At 41.3% G+C, this 21,343-nt stretch overlaps 1 protein-coding gene across 1 annotated transcript in view; it reads right to left on the bottom strand.

Moving 5' to 3' along the window:
- Positions 1 to 21,343, bottom strand: part of LOC117877850 (B-cell scaffold protein with ankyrin repeats-like) — a 114,925-nt gene that overhangs the window by 17,475 nt on the left and 76,107 nt on the right. Inside the window, exons 6-7 of the mRNA XM_034771417.1 lie at positions 18,831 to 18,973; positions 5,349 to 5,466 (exon numbers count right to left, since the gene is read on the bottom strand). Coding sequence (XP_034627308.1) covers positions 5,349 to 5,466; positions 18,831 to 18,973 — 261 coding nt within the window. The remainder of the gene's footprint in view (positions 1 to 5,348; positions 5,467 to 18,830; positions 18,974 to 21,343) is intronic.

Here is a 21,343-nt window from a genome sequence, read left to right as displayed (position 1 = left end):
CTAAGTGTGAAACCCAAGAAGTGTTATCTCCTGCCCAACAAAAGATTGCCCATAGACATCAGATAAACCATTGTGGAACGTCAGAGGATAAAAAACTGTTGATTTTTCATCACCACCACCACCCATGAAGAGGAAACATGCATGTGAACTAGTCCCATCATCTGGAACTCTGGGGGAAAGGAAAAAAAATCTCTGACAAGAAGAAACTTCATCTTTTTTGGCTGTTTGAACTCTAAAGGGACAGACTCTAAACTGAAACCAGAGACCAGAGCCGGCTCCAGGGTTTTGGCCAAAAAAATAAAATAAATAAAAGCCGTGATCACAATCTGCGGCGCCAATTTGGCGGAAGGTCCTTTGCTCTGAGCGTCCGCCGAATTGCTGCCGAATAGCTGGACCTGCCGCCCCTCTCCGGAGTGGCCGCCCCAAGCACTTGCTTGCCAAGCTGGTGCCTGGAGCCGGCCTTGCCAGAGACCGCCAGAGGCTGTCTTCTGGATCTGTGCTGAAAGATACTTTGAATAGACAGATCATTACAAGTCTGTCTCTCTTAGGTTTTAGATGGTAACTCATTGGTGTGTATATGTTTGCTTGCTATCCCCTAATGCCAGGCTTGTGTACGTTTCCATGATTTATTGTTTATGTCCCACATCCTGACTTTCACTAAAAATACCCATGCCAATATCGCAGCCTTAAGTAAGTATTATGGTAATGCCCAAGAGGATCTGTGATCTTAAGGACTACATGCACTGGGGTGATATGGACTGTTTTGGGACTTTTGTTATGGAATATTTACACATTTGTTAAGCAACTTCTTTAGGACTAGAGGACAAGATTCCATGAAGTTACAAGGGATCCAAGGGGGTAACTGAGGTAAGGGACCACTTGCAGGGCTGCCCTGAGACCACAAAGGGGTGCCTAGGAGGAGCCTGTGGCAGCTAGAAGCTACTATAAAATTAAATAGAAATGGCAAAATACAAAGCCAAAATTAAAGATATTTGACTTTTTCCAAAATAAGGATCTCAATTTGAATCCCCCAGGCCGCAACCTATTATCAAACTGTCTGTACTGGCCTAGCTTGATTATCACTTCAAAAGTTTTTTTTCTCTTAATTAATTGGCCTCTCAGAGTTGGTAAGACAACTCCCACCTGTTTATGCTCTCTGTACGTGTGTATATATATCTCCTCAATATATGTTCCATTCTATATGCATCCGAAGAAGTGGGCTGTAGTCCACGAAAGCTTATGCTCTAATAAATTTGTTAGTCTCTAAGGTGCCACAAGTACTCCTGTTCTTCTTTTTACCATGATTTCAATACCTCAGCCTAGATCAATCCACACAAGCGGTCCATTTCCTGGACACTACTGTGCTAATAAGCGATGGTCACATAAATACCACCCTATACCGGAAACCTACTGACCGATACACTTACCTACATGCCTCCAGCTTCCATCCAGGACACACCACACGATCCATTGTCTACAGCCAAGCTCTAAGATATAACCGCATTTGCTCCAATCCCTCAGATAGAGACAAGCACCTACAAGATCTCTATCAAGCATTCTTAAAACTACAATACCCACCTGCTGAAGTGAAAAAAAACAGATTGACAGAGCCAGACGAGTACCCAGAAGTCACCTCCTACAAGACAGGCCCAACAAAGAAAATAACAGAACACCACTAGCTGTCACCTTCAGCCCCCAACTAAAACCTCTCCAGCGCATCATCAGAGATCTACAGCCTATCCTGAAAGATGATCCTTTACTCTCACAGATCTTGGGAGACAGACCTGTCCTCGCTTACAGACAACCCCCCCAACCTAAAGCAAATACTCACCAGCAACCACATATCACTGAACAAAACCACTGACCCAGAAACCTATCCTTGTAACAAAGCCCGATGCCAACTCTGCCCACATATCTAATCAAGTGACATCATCATAGGACCTAATCACATCAGCCATACCATCAGAGGTCGTTCACCTGCACATCTACCAATGTAGATGCCATCATGTGCCATCATGTGCCAGCAATGCCCCTCTGCCATGTACATTGGCCAAACCGGACAGTCTCTACGCAAAAGAATTAATGGACACAAATCTGACATCAGGAATCATAATACTCAAAAACCAGTGGGAGAACACTTTAACCTGTCTGGTCATTCAATGACAGACCTGCGGGTGGCTATATTACAACAGAAAAACTTCAAAAACAGACTTGAACGAGAGACTGCTGAGCTGGAATTGATATGCAAACTAGACACAATCAACAAAGGATTGAATAAGGACTGGGAATGGCTGAGCCATTACAAACATTGAATCTATCTCCCCTTGTAAGTATTCTCACACTTCTTATCAAACTGTCTGTACTGGGCTATCTTGATTATTACTTCAAAAGTTTTTTTTCTCTTACTTAACTGGCCTCTCAGAGTTGGTAAGACAACTCCCACCTGTTTATGCTCTCTGTATGTGTGTATATATATCTCCTCAATATTTATTCCATTCTGTATGCATCCGAAGAAGTGGGCTGTAGACCACGAAAGCTTATGCTCTAATAAATTTGTTAGTCTCTAAGGTGCCACAAGTACTCCTGTTCTTTTTGCTATTTATTATGTATTTTGATGTGCTGAATTCAAATATGACAATTAAAACAACTACTTGGCTACTGTTTCTAAGATATTTAAGTTTTTACATTTTATGTCTATGTATATTGTGTAGATAGTAGAGTTTTAATCATAAATTGTAAACCTAGGTCTTTTCATGTGTTTATGGTTGCTTTACATGATAATATTTCACCAGTCCTGTTTATGTAACGCTTTAAAAATCAGCAAAAGGGTTATATAAATAAAATTTATTATGAAACAAAAGGCAAAAAACTATTATGTACATAGTTTAGTCCTATTCAGTGTCTACTCGGCACTTCTTGGCTTGTCTCTTGTATTCATTAAATGGAGCATCTCTTGTCACTGTCCAGCAATAGTCTGCAAGCATTGATGGGCTCCATTTGCCCTGATAGCGTTTCTCCATTGTTGCAATGTCCTGGTGAAATCGCTCGCCGTGCTCCTCGCTCACTGCTTTGCAGTTCGGTGGAAAAAAATCTAGATGAAAGTGCAAAAAATGTATCTTTAGTGACATGTTGCAACCAAGGCTTTTGTATGCCTTGAGGAGGTTTTCCACCAACAACCTGTAGTTGTCTGCCTTGTTGTTTCCGAGAAAATTTATTGCCACTAACTGGAAGGCTTTCCATGCCGTCTTTTCCTTGCCACGCAGTGCATGGTCAAATGCATCATCTCGAAGAAGTTCAAGAATCTGAGGACCAACAAAGACACCTTCCTTTATCTTAGCTTCACTTAACCTTGGAAATTTTCCACGGAGGTATTTGAAAACTGCTTGTGTTTTGTCAATGGCCTTGACAAAGTTCTTCATCAGACCCAGCTTGATGTGTAAGGGTGGTAACAAAATCTTCCTCGATTCAACAAGTGGTGGATGCTGAACAATTTTCCTCCCAGGCTCCAATGACTGTCGGAGTGCCCAATCTTTCTTGATGTAGTGGGAATCTCTTGCACGACTATCCCATTCGCAGAGAAAACAACAGTACTTTGTGTATCCAGTCTGCAGACCAAGCAAGAGAGCAACAACCTTCAAATCGCCACAAAGCTGCCACTGATGTTGGTCATAGTTTATGCACCTCAAAAGTTGTTTCATGTTGTCATAGGTTTCCTTCATATGGACTGCATGACCAACTGGAATTGATGGCAAAACATTGCCATTATGCAGTAAAACAGCTTTAAGACTCGTCTTCGATGAATCAATGAACAGTCTCCACTCATCTTGATCGTGAACGATGTTGAGCGCTGCCATCACACCATCGATGTTGTTGCCGGCTACAAGATCACCTTCCATGAAGAAGAATGGGACAAGATCCTTTTGACGGTCATGGAACATGGAAACCCTAACATCACCTGCCAGGAGATTCCACTACTGTAGTCTGGAGCCCAACAGCTCTGCTTTACTCTTGGGTAGTTCCAAATCCCTGACAAGGTCATTCAGTTCACCTTGTGTTATGAGGTGTGGTTCAGAGGAGGAGGATGGGAGAAAATGTGGGTCCTGTGACATTGATGGTTCAGGACCAGAAGTTTCATCCTCTTCCTCTTCCTCGTCTGACTCAAGTGAGAATGATTCTGGTGCATCAGGAACCGGCAGTCCTTCTCCATGGGGTACTGGGCGTATAGATGACGGAATGTTTGGATAATGCACAGTCCACTTTTTTTTCTTTGACACACCTTTCCCAACTGGAGGCACATGCAGAAGTAACAATTGCTGGTATGATATGTTGGCTCTCTCCAAATCATTGGCACTGCAAAAGGCATAGATTTCCTTTTCCTGTTCAACCACTGGCCAAGATTTGTTGCACAAGTGTTGCAGCATATGTGTGGGGCCCACCTCTTGTCCTGATCTCCAATTTTGCAGCCAAAATAAAGGTGATAGGCTTTCTTAACCATAGTGGTTATACTGCGCTTTTGTGATGCAAAAGTCACTTCACCACAAACATAGCAGAAGTTATCTGCACTGTTCACAGAAGTACGAAGCATCTCCGCTCACTTTGGCTAAACAGAAATGTGTCCCTTTGCAAAATCAAACACTGACAAATAAGAGAGCACGACACTGTATGATTTCTAGAGCTGATATAGGGCAATTTGTTCAGCAGAGTGATGTAAGCTTCGTTATGATTGCATCATCCACGACTTCTAGGAATAACATGATGCAATTCATATAATGTATGATGCAATACCAGCTTCAGATTGCATCATTCATTGTTTTGCCTAAAAAGCAAGTATTGTCCAAACCCAGTCATAGATTTATTCATAGATTTAGTCAAAGATGTATTTTAGTCATTTCTGGTTTAAATTGAGATCCCTTCCCTTTATAACTCACTTATCCTCCGCCATTCCCAAGTCAAGGGTTGTATATACTGACCCAATAGCATATCTTGAAAACTAGAGCCAATCAACAATTTTAAGCATCATTTTCGTTCTCAGTGACCCAGAATTAGTAAAGTTTGACTACATTTATTTCAGAAGCATTTTGGCTGTAGAGCAGTGTTACATATACAGTACCCATAGCTTGAAATTAAACTCTCAGCCATGGTCAAACACAGACAACATGCACAATTTTTTAGATAATGTATGTGTCGAAAATGTGACAGTGGTTTATAAGCTATTTTAAAATGTTCCTGGTTATTGGTGTCCTTAACGTAGGCTTCTGCATTTCACTAGTAGCCACTATACATACATCCAAAACAGGCAATTTTTACAACAGTAGTGTACAAATAAATGCATATGAGAATGTACTCACTAGCTTGTTGATGGTGCACTTCATTCGGGAAAGCGCTGAATTCATAAGCAGATACCTTGCTTTTCAGTAAGAAGGTCAGAGTACTGTCAAGCTTCTCCACAGAAGAAAACTTGAAAGCCTGTTTAGAAGAAAGATAAGAGAAAAATTCAGATCACGTAGTGCTTATGTATTATTAACCATGTCCTTGTAATGGCAGTAAATCAAAGGATTTAAACAAAATAAATATAAACTCAGTCTCATTAAGGTTAGTTTATTTTTGAAAGACCACAAAGGAGAAGTAATCTGACATAAGACCAACAAGATAATTTTACCAAAATAAGGAAAAGTGGACATTCAGCCTTAGATGTGACTAAACTCAGAAGGATGGGGAAAGGCCTTTAAGAAACCTTTGTGTTCCTCCTATTCTTGGCTCAGCAGTGCACTGGGCCAGTATCCTGACCTAATTTAGAGCAGCGTGGGGGTTATTCTAATGTATACCAGCCGCCAATAGACCCAAGAGGCCAATACTGCAGCTGGGGATCACAAGGCAGGAGGTTACCTAGGCTGATCCAAGTGAGGAGGATGGTATCATTACCTGGCTCATTACACCAAATAGGCATCCCCCCTAAGATGGCTGGTTACACCACTTTTAGGTGGACTTTGCACCAGTGACACAGTGTAAAGCAGCTACACATATCTGAGGATCAGGGATAACTGTGTGGAAAGTATTAGTGATCTTATGGCAAAACAAATTGACTGGCTCATTTATTAGCTACAGAAGACACTCATACTGCACTGAATCATGTCAGGAACCAAGTTAAGTTAGCTGCAGTGATCCAAGCTAATGTCCCAATCACTGCCCCACACTCAAAAGGGCTGAAGAAGCAACTGTGCCTCATGGCAGCCTGGCGCAAAGTGGGAACTGTGCAGTCTGCTCTCCACCATGCAGCTAATGCTTCTGTGGGCTAGGAAAACAGGTGGAACAGCAGGGCCCAGAGCTGTATTTCCTCCCTGCCACCTTTGAGGTGCTAAGGAGAGTAGTCTGACTGCAGAGAAATTGTGGCAAGCCCTAGAGTGGGCTGCACAAAAGTTCCTTGCCTGTTCTCTCCATCAACTCAAACCCCAGAAAATGGCTTGTCACTATTACTATCCTAAAATGATTTTTGAGAGAAGAGTTTGAAACAAAGAGGCTTACAGTATATTATATAATGTTTAACATAACAAAGGTTTTGAAGGATGACATTTACACATTGAGCTATCACTTTGTAAGTTTATCAGGATATGTCTACCCTGCAGTTGGAGGTGTGATTGCAGCACCAGCTGGCATACCCACACTAGCTTTAATCTAGCTAGCATGGCTAAAAGTAAAGATGTGTCAGTACAGGATTCAGTGCAGGCTAGCAAGGTGAGTATGTAGCAAAAGTGCCCAGGATGCTTGTACAACCCAAAGCAAACTCTGTGCTGCTACAGCTTCACTGCTATTTTTAGCATGCTAGCTAAATTAAAGCTAGTGCAGGTTATTCCAGCCTGTGCTGCAATAACATCTCTGACTGTAGTACAGATACACTCATGGCAGCTGAGGAACCTTTTACTGAGGGAACATTTCTGAGCATGCCCTGCTGTACATAAAAATATGCACTAATAAAAGAAAACAAAAATTGAAAACACTGACTGCAGACCAGCCACACGGATATCCTCTTCAGAAGAAGCAAAACTAAAGTAGGAGCCAACTTTTTGCAGCTCCGAAAGGATCCTACAAAATACTGTACTTAGTCTAGAGAGATCTCCATGCTTTATCATGACAGCCATGCAGTGCCACCATTTTGGGGGGTGGGGAAGGTGAGAGGGGGTTCCTTGCAAAGTGACACCGATTTCTGTTTTAGAATGGAAAACCCACATACAATACCAGATAAAAAGAATTTAACTATATAACTATAAGGATATATTTTAATTTATAAGCTACTGCTTTGAATTATTACAAATTCATTCCTGTACATGGAAAATAAGGTAATCAATTAACTGTTCTGATAAGAATCAAAAGATGGAAGATACAACCAAAATATAGCAGAAAAGATTATTAATGTGCTGCAAAACCAACGGAGAGGAAAAAAATAAAGCAAGGTAGCAACACTTCATTGAAGTCTATTGAGCCACACATGTTCATGTGTAGAATTTGTCCCTTTATATAACTTACTAGGATTGTACATTTAATAACTGTTTATTTTTAGAAAGATATTTTAAAAACTCATCCCATCATGCCCAAACCCAATATTTTAAGCTGCTTAGGATCTGTAACTACTTCTGAAAGTAGGACTACTTTCAATAGTATGATGAGGCCAGTAGTACTACACTGCTATCAGAATATGTTTCCAAAGCCAACCTGACCAGCCTAACAAATGTAAAGGTCATCTTCCAGTGGCAATGATTCAATTTAGGGTCTCTCCCCTTACTCCCAATCCCTGCTACCACTTTGATTTATTGCAGCTCTTGGCCAGACACTTTTGCACAGAGACCTCTACCATGCATAGTGTACCAATTAGTTATGCCCCAGGATATGGCTTTTAGGGCTTACTACCATGTGAAATTCCATAGCACTATGGTCCTGATTCAAGAAAGTACTTGAGCATATATTTAACTTAAGTGTGTGCTTCAAGACTGATTGAAGTCAATGGAAGCTAAGCAAATACTTAAAGTTAAGGATGTGCTTAAGTATTTCTCGGAATAGGGATGTATACATGTTTTCCTGAATCACAGCCTGTGCTCAGGTGTTAATAGATTTGGACCCTTAATTTGTGCAGCCAATACTTATACAGTAGACTGGCATATTTCTCATTGACTTTGGCAGCTCTACAAAAGTCACATTTTCATACAGATGAACTATACTTGAATATCTTCTATGTATCAGACAATATATTCTATGTACCTGGATTTAAACAATTTCCACCCCACCATCAACCTCAGTCTGGACCAGTCCACACAAGAGATCCACTTCCTGGACCCTACAGTGCATATAAGTGATGGTCACATAAACACCACCCTATACCAGAAACCTGCTGAACGCTATATTTACCTACATGCCTCCAGCTTCCATCCATGACACATCACATGATCCATTGTCTACAGCCAAGCCCTAAGATACAACCGAATTTGCTCCAATCCCTCAGACAGAGACAAACACCTACAAGATCTTTATCAAGCATTCTTAAAACTACAATACCCACCTGGGAAGTGAGGAAACAGATTGACAGAGTGAAACGGGTACCCAGAAATCACCTACTACAGGACAGGCCCAACAAGGAAAATAACAGAATACCACTGGCCATTGTGACAGCGTACCCCATAAGGCTTTATGGGAGGGAGGTATTTATAAATGTATGTATGATATAACTGGAATATGTTTTGTGCTGCCTGTGCCATGTAATGTATCTCCTATTTGTACATATATATCATTTTCTACTTGAGATTAAGAATATGGGCTGTATGCTTGCTTGATTTCTAAGTAAGCTTTGTGAGGCATTTGGTCAGCTTCTTTAGGAAGGAATTCGCCACGTTAAGTACCTGATCAGGAAACACTTGGGGAACAGCAACAGAGGGTCCTGTGGCACCTTTAATACTAACAGTCTTAAAGGTGCCACAGGACCCTCTGTTGCTTTTTACAGATTCAGACTAACACGGCTACCCCTCTGATACTTGGGGAACAATGCATCTTGGAATGCTCCAATCCACATAAGAAGTCTTCCTGGAGACATGCAAGATACCATGTGGACAATGGCTTCGGCTTGTAAAGACTGAGTCATGCAGGGGCATGTGACTTGACCAGGTGACTCCAGAACTCCATCTTGGAACTGGACTTTGCATAGGAGGGAGGGGGGGTCTCCACCCACAAGAGAGAGTCTATTTAAACCTGTGGGAGACCCCTCCATTTTGGTCTTCAGCTGGCTAAGGAAGGAGCCTCTCCACCCCCCCAGGATACTTGAAGGGAACTGGAACAAACGACAGTAACTACAGGGGGTGTGAGTGATTGCTGGACCCAGGCTAAAAGGAGATTAGCCTATAAAAGGGAGCATTCTGGAACCGGTGAGGGACTTATCTGTATTTAGTTTGATTAGACATAGATTTGCACATTTTATTTTATTTTACTTGGTGACTTACTTTGTTCTGTCTGTTACTACTTGTAACCACTTAAATTCTACCGTCTGTATTTAATACAATCACTTTTTATTTAGTAATTTACTCAGAGTATGTATTAATACCTGGGGGAGCAAACAACTGTGCATATCTCTCTATCAGTGTTATAGAAGGCGAATAATTTATGGGTTTACTCTGCATAAGCTTTATGCAGGGTAAAACGGATTTATCTGGGTTTAGACCCCATTGGGAGTTGGGCATCTGAGTGCTAAAGACAAGCACACTTCTGTTAGCTGTTTTCAGGTAAACTTTCAGCTTTGGGGCAAGATATTCAGACCCTGGGTCTGCGTTGGAGCAGACGGGAGTGTCTGGCTCAGCAAGACAGGGTGCTGGATTCCTGAGCTGGCAGGGAAAACAGGAATAGAAGTAGTCTTGGTACATTAGGTGGCAGCTCCCAAGGGGGTTTCTGTGATCCAACCCATCACAGCCATCACGTACAGCCCCCAGCTAAAACCAGTCCAGTGCATTATTAATGATCTACAACCTTTCCTGGAAAACGATCCCTCACTCTCACAGACCTTGGGAGGCAGGCCCGTCCTCGCTTACAAACAACCCCCCAACCTGAAGCAAATACTCACCAGCAACTACACACCACACCACAGAAACACCAACCCAGGAACCAATCCCTGTAGAAAATCTCATTGCCTACTCTGTCCTCATATCAACTCTAGCGACACCATCAGAGGACCCAACCACATCAGCCACACCATCAAGGGCTCATTCACCTGCACTTCTACTAATGTTATATATGCCATCATGTGTCAGCGATACCCCTCTGCCATGTACATTAGCCAAACCAGACAGTCCCTACATAAAAGAATAAATGGACACAAATTGGACATCAGGAATAGTAACATACAAAAGCCAGTAGGTGAATACTTCAATCTCCCTGGACATTCTATAACAGATTTAAAAGTAACTATTCTTGAACAAAAAAACTTCAGAAACAGACTTCAAAGAGAAACAGCAGAATTAAAATTCATTTGCAAATTCACCACCATTAATCTGGGCTTGAATAGGGACTGGGAGTGGCTGGCTCATTACAAAAGCAGCTTTGCCTCTCCTGGAATTGACACCTCCTCATCTATTATTGGGAGTGGACTACATCCACCCTGATTGAATTGGCCCTGCAAACACTGGTTCTCCACTTGTGAGGTACTCCCCTCTCTTCATGTGTCATTATATAATGCCTGGATCTGTAACTTTCACTCCATGCATCTGAAGAAGTGAGGTTTTTTACCCATGAAAGCTTATGCCTGTTAGTCTTTAAGGTGCCACCGGACTCCTTGTTGTTTTTGTGGAGACAGACTAACACGGCTAGCCCCTGATATGTATCATTGACTTTCAATGAGACTCAGGTTCTTCAGTGCCTGAGTCAGTTTTGAAAATAGGATTTAGGTTCCTAAATCACTTATGCACTTGTGAAAATTTTACCCATTGTCCATTCTGGGCTATCATCATTTTGAGCAGAGATTCCACATTTGGAGGAAGAGAAGGAAACATTTTTAAATGGTAGCTGTTGAAGTTGTTTATAAAGGCCAAATAATAAAATTAGTCCCAAAGGAAATGGATTCATAGGCAGACTGCATGTGAGGCTCTGCGATTCATCACATAGACAACAGTATGTATGTCGTATCTATTTCATATAACTTTTTATAGAGAAGGCTGGATTTAATTATCTTTTCTTCCCTCCCCCAAAACTTTACATACTGTAACTGGAATCATGTTTAATGTGTATGATAAAAACTTCTTTTGATATATCAAATGTCTCAAAATATTATTCAAAAAGAGTTTGATGTGAAGATTCCCTAAACCTCTCTAGATATTCAAAGTCATTCTAATTAACAGGAGCATCATAATTTCAATATTAAGCACTTGCAACTGGTTTCCATCTTTATTCTGAAATCAAAGGAAATCTTAAAATAAAAAATCTAAATAAGTAGATCAATATTTGTAGTAGTAGAAAAAGCTCATAGGAAAAATCAATAAGCTGTATAACACAATGTTGAAATCATAAATTAAAGAAAAGTACATAATGAAATAGGAACAAAACTCTAAAGCATAACAGTCATATGATCATGTCTCTACATAAGGAGTTAGTATAACAAGATATGTTCCTAGGAGAGCTTTTTTGATGTAGTATTATATGCATTTGTTGTTCCCACTTTCATAATTAAACCATTAGCAGTCCCCACCTCCCATATATCTCAATACCAAGTCCTTTCAGCACTCATCATTAAGGTTATGATTTAGTCATGTTTCAGAGTAGCAGCCATGTTAGTCTGTATCCGCAAAAAGAACAGGAGTACCTGTGGAACCTTAGAGACTAACAAATTTATTTGAGCATAAGCTTTCGTGGGCTACAGCCCACTTCTTCGGATGCATAGGATTTAGTCATGGGTATTTTTAGTAAAAGGACAGGTCATGGGCAATAAACAAAAATTCAGGGCCTGTGACCTGTCCATGACATACTATAAATACCTCTGACTAAACCTTAAGGGGGTTGCTGCTGGGGGTGAGGCTGTCCCTGGGGGCACCTGAGCAGCTGGTCCCCGAGCCAGCTGGTCCCCGCAGAAGTCATGGAGGTCGTGGAAAGTCACAGAATCCGTGACTTTCCGCGACCTCCGTGGCAAACATTTTGATAATGTTTTAATAATGTTTTGATAAAAATTTCAGAAGCAAATGGAAAAAACATTTTGATAACGTTTTGATAAAAATTTCAGAAGCAAATGAAAAAAGGCACATTTTTTGCACAAAACATTTTATTTTTAAAAACGATCATTTTAAGATTTAAAATGTTTTGTAAAAAAAATTGTGATCAGCCCTAATGGTGGCTAGGTCCTGAATTAGCCAACAGTAAAAAAAAAATGAACTGAGCACTCTAACCCTATTTTTTTTTTAGTGGACATTAATGCACATCATGTACAAATAATTTTAAAGGTCAACAACAAAGGATACAATCTCTTAAAAGTATATTATCCAAACATGACATTCTTGGTATGTCTTATTGGACTAATTTGCATTCATTAAGAGATTTTAATAAGCATCTCAGATTGCAAGAAACTTGAACTTTTCTTAAAATCACAGAATGCTGTTTCTTTGATCAATAATTGCTGTAAGCTTTTGTATTTTACTTTAATTTTGTTTTATGTTGTGTCTGATTGTTACTCTACATAAACTGCTGTTGCCCCAGGATACCTTTGTAGATAAAATGCTAGTCTCAAAGGTTTTAATTATACTGGTTAAATAGAAGTTACTGCTATTCCTTCTACTTGATGGGAATTCTAATGATCTTCCTAAACTGTGTTCTGGTTTTCCTTATGTGAATCTCTTTTTAAGGCTCATTTAGATGATGTTCCATTAACTGAGCCTTTACAATGTAGCCTGCTGCTATACTTTGTTAGCAGAGAGCTACGGTCACCTAGTAATAGCTTGTGCCCTTCCAAAATGTCAAGTTCAGCAAAACTCAAACTTCTGAAAACCAGGAAATACAGAGTTATGGTAAACACCCATGCAACCATAACTGTCCCCCTAGAGCTGGCAATAGCCATTGGAAATTATCTGCACACATTCCAGCAGCATTCATTGGGTTAGGTTTGGCTGTATTGAATTGGTGGAGGAATAAGTTTGAACAGCTTGGAAGAGCTGTGATTGTGATATGAGGAGATCTGCCTCTGAGTACCCCCATGTGTGTTATCAAAGGAAAGAGATGCATGTATACCTTGAGGTTCCAGTCTTCATCATTTCAACATAGAATTGCGTAGACTGTATCAGCAGCAGCAGGGAACTGGGGTCTTCTTGCCATTGGTATTATCAGTGGTGAGGTGAAATATGAAATATGAAAGCAGTCTGTGAATTTAATGATGGGAAGGGTAAAGCATAGGTTTAGGTGGCATCCTGTGTGTAAGTGTGAATGGGTTGCAGAAGGGTACTGTATGAAGTTTTTGATGAATTTTACAAGGGTAGGATTCTGTCAGGGGGATGGGCTCAGTGTTTGAACACATGGCAAATGCAAACAGTGCCTGTCCATCACAGTGAAAAAGCAGAGTGTTATGGGTGTTGTGGGGCATGGCACAAAGAGGGCAAAGTTAAGGTTGGATGGACATTTACCTTTACACTGTATTTCCTGGTTTTCAGAAGTTTCAGTTTTGCTAAGTCAACATTCTGGAAGGGCATGAGCTATCATTCGGCAACCTTAACTCTGTGTTAAAAATGTTGCCATTCAATTTCCTAGGGTTTTTTAAATAGAAAGAGAAATGTTTGACAGGAGGTAGTGGTCATTTAGGCAGCTGTAATTCTCACCTAGGTTTACAGTTCATATGATACTGTGGCTAGATAATAACAAAAACCTAGTCTTATATAGTGCTTTTCAGCCTTATACATTATCCCCATTTTACAGATGGGAAACTGAGGCACAGAACTACAAACAGTTTCAGTCCAGTAGTCTTTCCATTAGGCCACATGGTTGCTATGGGATTCCTTAGTGCTCCTGCCCCCCATGGACATTTTGTTCCAGTGAAATGGGAATAATGGTCAGGTTTTGAAATGCTTACAATGTGTAGTTGCTAAGAGAACCAGTGAGAGAAATCTCTGGTCTATGTCTCAAAACCTTGTCAATTTTATTACATGGTTGTTACAATAACTTTAAGGGTGTGAGAGAATCCTGGTGTGTCTCTCTTCTCCATCCTCTGCCACACCACTTCCTGCAACATGTAGCTCCCCTGCCAACATTTCCAGTTCTCTCTCCCCTTCCCATCTCATTGAGTCATTAGTTGTCACTGCAGAAACCATGAACATGTAAAAAACGTTGCTCCTTGCTGTCTCCTGCCCTATGCTGCTGTGTGTTAGGGTTGCCAACTTTCTAATTGCACAAAACCAAACACCCTTGCCCTTCCCCGCCCCTTCTCTGAAGCCCCATTCCCACTCACTCCATCCCCCTCCTTCCGTCACTCATTCTCCCCCACTCTTGCTCATTTTCACTGGGCTGGGGCAGAGGGTTGGGAGGTGTGGGGGGGTGAGGGCTCTGGGGTGGGGCCAGGGATGAGGGATTTGGGGTGAAAGAGTGCGGGAGGAGGTACGGGCTCTGGGAGGGAGTTTGGGTATGGGAAGGGGCTCAGGGCTGGGGGAGGGGGTTGGGGCGCGGGAGGCATTCAGGGTGTGAGCTCTGACTGGGCGGCGCTTACCTCAGGCAGCTCCCTGTCAGTGGTGCAGCGGGACTAAGGCAGGCTCCCTGCTTGCCCTTGCTCCATGCGGCTCCCAGGAGTGGCTGGCATGTCCAGTTCCTAGGTGGAGGGGACAGAGGGCTCTGCGCACTGCCTATGCCTGCAGGCACCACCCCAGCAGTTCCCACTGGCCATAGTTCCTGGACAATGAGGGCTGCGGAGCCAGCGCTCGGGGTGGGGGCAGTGCATGGAGAACCGGACATGCCAGCCACTTCCGGAGCCGTGCGGAGCCAGGGCAGTCAGGGACCCTGCCTTAGCCCCGCTGCGCCACTGACCGACTTTTAGCAGCCTATTAAAATCTCTCGCATTGCTTACAGTACTCACCAGGAGATCAATGCCGATTCCGGTAGACTCCCACCAATCCGGGAGAGTTGGCAACCCTAGTGTGTGTACATATCACAGGTAGCAGTTTACTTCAAAGCTACAGGCTACCTTGGTTACATGATCTGAGATGCACACGGGGCTGGGCTCCTCACTCCTGCTACCCACCCTCAGCTGGGAATCCTGTCCCTGCTTCAGCTTGCTTCCCCAGCCATGCCCCAGGTCCATCCAGTCTGCCCCTCTCCCACACACTGGCCAGATCCCAGGACCAATCCCCAGTGGGGTGATGTGTATCTTACCTATTCATTTTCTGGATTTCAGATATTTAAATTTCAGTCCCCCCACTCCAGATCGCAGCTCACATGGATGGGCTTAGACACCCCAAGAGAAGCCGGATCCCCCACATCTCAGAACACATAATAGGCAGGCAGAGGGGCTCAGACCCCTGCAGAGGGGAGAATTCAGAACTGGCAGTAGTCTCCCCACCAGTCATAAACCCCCAACTTCCTCTGCTACCTCTCATATTCTCCTCCCCCCTCCCCTGAACCTCCCAACCCCTCATCTCTCCCCTAATATCCATTTCCATTTAAGGCCCCATAATACACCCATCCCTCACTGCAGATACAAACCCCTCTTCATTCCTCCCCTCCAATGAGAATTCACATGTGCAATTTCTTTTCAAAAATAATTTCAGCACCTTCTGAATATTCTGTTATACTCAGATGATGGTTTCTTGGGGGAGGGGGGGTTAACTAAAAAAACCTTGTCAAAGGCAGATTTTCCCCAAATGCTTATAGTTCATTCTCAGATTTCTGCCCAGACTTCTTAAAAGTTGCATGCTCAAAGAGATGAGCAGCAGCCCATTCATCTCGATGAGATGTTCTCAGATGAAAGGCTACTCAATGTGGATGAATACAGCCCAAAACAATATCCCTGAAATGTGTGAACTGATCTATTCATATCAGCAGGTGTTCCCTTCCCCTCTCCCCAGGGCAGGAGGAGAATTTCTGATGTGTGTCAAGCATACCCCTTCGCAGATCCTATTCCAATATCAGCCACTTGTTCTTGGTGCATGCTGCAAGCATACCTGTTCTAAGCTCCCTCCACAGAAGGGCGGGGTCCCCCACATCCTGTCACACACTTTGGACAGGGACTCTGGCTCAGACACCAACAGGGGGAAGGGACTACAAGTCGAGATGGGGGTGGGGAGAGAAGGAAGCTCAGATCCCCAGATCCTGCCATACAGAGAAAGGGAAAATATGAGGCTGATGGGTGCTCCTGGGCTTCTCCCCCTGGTTTCCTGCAACTCCCATCTATCTCTTTCCCAGTGTCCCTCTCCATCACCTAAGTTCCCCAAACCCTCTCACCTCCACTACCTCCCATCCCCATTTATCCCCCTCCCCTTGCTGCAGCCCCAAACTCGTTTCATTCCTATTTTCCCCACTCCTCCACACCTTCAGATACCTCTTCCCTGCCAGCGAGCATTCACTTTAAAAAATAATAATCATTTTGAAAAAATCCTGACAGACAGATTTTAGTAATAAGCCCCTCCCCTTTTTCCAGATTTCTGCCCCAGGTAGGGCTCAAACTGACTCTAGGTGGTGGGTCTGATTCAAAGAACCACTACTTTTCCCCTAGAGCTAACCAACTGGCATAAAACTTTGTTGGCTAACAATCCTGTTAACGCCTCTGTTTGCATATATCCTCCATTAGGAGTAAAAATAAGCACACGCGGCTTGCAGGAAGCCTAACTGCAGAAGCAACATCTTTTTCAAGTAATGGTTTCATCTGATTTCCCACAAAAGGCTGGTTGGTGCCATGCACTCTGTTGGGATAACCTTGAGCATTTGAGACCCTGGTCCAATAGTCTGAGCCCTGGATTGACCTTTATGTGTGAGCTAAAAAGGTTGTCAGAATCTCTGAACTTTAAGAAAAGCTGTTTTTATTTTCCAGGGGCTTTATCTCAGGAACCCCTTGTTCAAATGTCCTCAAATTTGGACCGCTAACAGAACCCACGTTCCCATTAGGCATATCAAAACTCAAGAGTGCTCATCTTAACCTTAAGTATAACAAGGCTGCTGCTCTGCTGCTAAAATAAGAGGTTAAAGGAGTTTGAAAATTGTGTGAAATAGCTTAGCTAGTGCAGTTACATTGCTCCATGGCTTGGTGTTCATCATTAAAAATAACAACACAAAATGGATTTCCCATTACCATTCTTTCCCACAGAACAGCCATCATGCTGTGTGGATAGGACCACCTAATTGATAATGAAAAAGTCTCTTGGCAGTGACTTATGTTTCCTATACTAACCCAGAGCAAATAAAACTAAATAGCCAGACCTACAGTAGCTCCAAATTTATACCCCCATTTATTATTCAGGTGAGTAAAGGTTAGGAGATCATTAAAATATGCCTGGCATTCAAAACACTAGTACTGTATTTCCTAGTGCACATACTGTTCTGCATGGGAAAAATTTGCAATTTGTACTTGAATATTATTTAAAATTGTATACGTCTTACTTACTGAATTTTAGTCACATTGTTGAGATGAGGGGCCAACCTAATGAACAAAAGAATCTAATAACCTATAGACATTTAAGATAGACATGGTATTGCTACCTCACTGTTTTTTTAAAACTCAGTCTCACACCATAACCTTTCAACAGAAAATTTTGTTAAATCCAGATCAAGGTCATTTTAGATGGCCTTTAATCTAGAGATTTAAGAATGATCAGATATTGTAAAGACTTTAGGAGGTGCACTGACTGGATAAGCTACACTTTATTTTATTTTATTTTCCAGGAACAAAAGTGAATTGTATTTGGAAGGAATCTACCACTGTGTTTAAACAGAATACTAATAATGAAATATATCATTTTTTTATTAATCCTTTTGTTATGAGTGTAATGCCTTAGGTGGTAGATAAGGTATATTTGTCACAGGAAAATGAGACTTGTCTATGTTACACACAGACTTTTTTATTGTTGTTCTTTCTTTGTCATTACAATATAGACGTGTCAAATATGCTCAAACTACCAATCCTTGTACAAGTGATAATTCAGTTTCTGTCCATTCTAAAGACTGCTTTCTCTTCCTGTTGTTTTTTACATGTTGCTGGAAAAGGAGACTTCATGCTGCAGAGGCTTTATACTGCAGTGCTGAATATGAAGTCCAGCTTCAAAGCCTGAATTCTTCTAAACACATGCAAATATCTGCATGGCAACCAGCAGACCTCATGAGTTATAACTGAATAGCTGTGTACAGTCTATATACGCATAATAAGCTAATATTTTCCATACATATGCTTTCAGTTTTCAGTACCAACCCAAAAGAAGGGATTTACTGCTGAATAGATATACTGTGATCCAAAACTCTCCCTCCCCAACCACTTGTGTGATTTAAGGACGTTTTCCCTGGGTTTCAGAATAGACTCAACAGTTTCTTTTTTGCGATTGATAGAAATTAATTTTTATTATTTTCATCTATGAGGCAGGGACATTAGTCTATGACTGTAGAGAATCATTCAAATTTATGTCATTGTGTAAACAATAAATAACAAATAACAACACAACTAATAATAGCGCAATCGAGATTTGTTTTCACTTGTCTGATTTGTTTACAACTAGACATCTCAAAGACTGGCTTCTTTCCACTCTTGTTGATCCATAGCTCGTTATTATTCTATCAAAATAGCCTTTATAGCACAGTATACGTTCTATCTCATACTGGCACTTTTATGCTTTTTTATTAACTTAATGGAGATGTTAACTTACCTGACAAGCAAAAGCTATTGGATCAGCCACTTTTTTAAATATGCGTTCAATCTCCTCTACTGCTGTGTAGTATTCAATCTGTGTCACGGCCTTATTGACTCCCCCACAGTAGACATTTACATTTACAGGGCCAGCCGGAAAATCTTATAAAACACAAACAAAAACGGCAGCTGAAAATATTTTATAATGCCAGACTGGAGGTCTCAGGTAGTAAGTAAAAGAACAGAGAAATATCACAAACACTACATAAAAAGTAACAAATAATTTTCATTTCACAGATGTTTCAATGCAATACTTTTTAAACCAAGTCCTTCAGTTTAACACAAAAATGCAACAAAAATACATATCTGTAAATTCTTATAAAATATAGCTATGTATTGTTTCAAATTAGAAGCTAGATGAAAACAGAATGCTTCACATTTCAACCTTCCCTTTGATGGATTGATACTCTATAATCAGCTGCCTTCTGCCTACAGATTAAGTAAAAGTTCAGTCATTTATTACAAGTTACAGGTTTACTATTCATCTTTTGAAACATTTTTCTTAATTGCAGACAAGCCTCTCAGAATTGAGTTTTGTAGAAATTGCAGTTTAATTACTTCCATTCCAGTTGTTTATCTACTGAAAGCTGAGGAAGGAGGTATTTGTATAGTCTGTTACTTTAGAACAACTTGCTCCGTGTATGCAGCATGAGCCCTCTTTATGAGTATGTTTTATAACTCATTAGTATTCATTGTGCCGTGAATCCTGCTGTACCTACCAGCGGCAGAACTAAAATTCTAGCTCTCCTCACAAAAGAATTAAAAATGGACAAACTTGAAGACAGAGAAGAAATGGAGAGTCAAAGAAACTCAGATTAATAGAAATCAGTATTTCAATTCACTTAAATGATAACAAGCACAAACTCATTTTACTTTCCTTTGTTAAAATGAAGTCAGCTGGATCCTTGGCCCAAATGGGCATCGTGTACTTTAGTTATTCTAGGTTTTTGCCGGGGGAAGGAGGGGGGGACAAATAACAAAGAAGCTAAATTGAACAATGATGGGGAAAACCAGTGTTTCTGTTGGAATGCCAAACACTTTTTATTTAAAAGCTCCAATGGAACAAAAAACTAACCTTGGTTTGGGACAAAAAGAAACTGAACTTATTAGTTATGCTTTGTATTTTGTGTTTATTAATCTACACCCCTTATGGCTACCTGCCCTGGCCCAATAATTTCCCCAGAAGATATGCCTGGAAGAGCCCCCACAATACAGTCAATGGGAATTTCAGTTTGTCTTTTCTGAAAGATGCCTCATCACCAAGATCTTTCTCTGGCCAACCATAGACATTTCAGATCACCACCTACCTCCTCATTGAGCCATCCTGGTAATGAATAACTCTCAAGCATATGGATAATCAGGCAACTTGCAACCTCACCTTTGAGTGCCTCCATACTTGAATGGACTTCATAGAGAGGTGGACCCCAGGAGCTCTTGTTCTAATCCCAGCTGTCAATGACTTGCCTGTTTTCCTGGTCAAATCACAACTTCCTTGCCTCAGTTCCTCATCTGTAACATGGGGATAATACTACTCATCTAACCTCACAATGGTGTCATAAGGATCAATTAGTGTCCATATGGCCCTTTGAATGCACCATAGAAATGTTAAATACAACTATTACTATCAAAGCCACCTATGATCCCCAATGAGAGGGAGCCAATGGTGCCTCCTTTAAGGGAAGAGGAATGAGGTCAGTGATTGTGATCAACTTCTTCCCTGCAAAGAGAGATGCAGCCTCCCACGGGAGATGATCTGAGAACACTAATACAAGAAAGAGCTGCTGCTCCTATGGGAGTGAAGAGAAGCTGATGTACACTTCTGTCACCCACAGATCACATATCCCTAAGAGGGAACAATGGGATTTGCTAGTGCTTAGCATCCCCAAAAAATTAAGCCACTTAAGCCTTGTCTACACTACACAGTTTTGGCGAGAAAAGTCAGTTTTCATCGACAAAACAAAGATGCCAAAATATGGATTTTAGGGCCTAACTTCAGGCGACCAAGTTTGAAAACTGTAGCTTAAGTGTTTTCTTCCTAAATGATGTGGTATTACCACGGTTTTTAAAAATAAAATATTATATACTACCCTTTGGGAATACACAACATGCTACAGAAAGGCAAATTGAATCCTGAACTCTTGGCTGATTATTTCCATTACACCTCTAGTCCAATAACTGTGAGGGAGGTATGGCCATTCCCTCTGCATTCTGAAGCTCATACAATGAAAAATGTTGTTGTATTGTTTATCGTGCTCCAGGCAAAATAAGAAAATAGAATAGCTAATATTATGGATAAAGTGATTGACAAAACCCAGAGAAACCAAGGGAGACTGAGTAATATAGAGAAACGGGATGGATATGAAATCACAGCAAAGAAAGGAAATGTTCTCAGATGTCAGTAAGAATTATAGACAGGCATATGGGCAAAAAGAAAAAACAACTTCGCTGAATAAAATAAGAGACAAAACATCT

The sequence above is a fragment of the Trachemys scripta genome, chromosome 5, assembly GCF_013100865.1.
Source record: "Trachemys scripta elegans isolate TJP31775 chromosome 5, CAS_Tse_1.0, whole genome shotgun sequence".
Lineage (NCBI taxonomy): Eukaryota > Metazoa > Chordata > Testudines > Emydidae > Trachemys > Trachemys scripta.
This window is presented reverse-complemented; position numbering and strand designations above follow the sequence as displayed.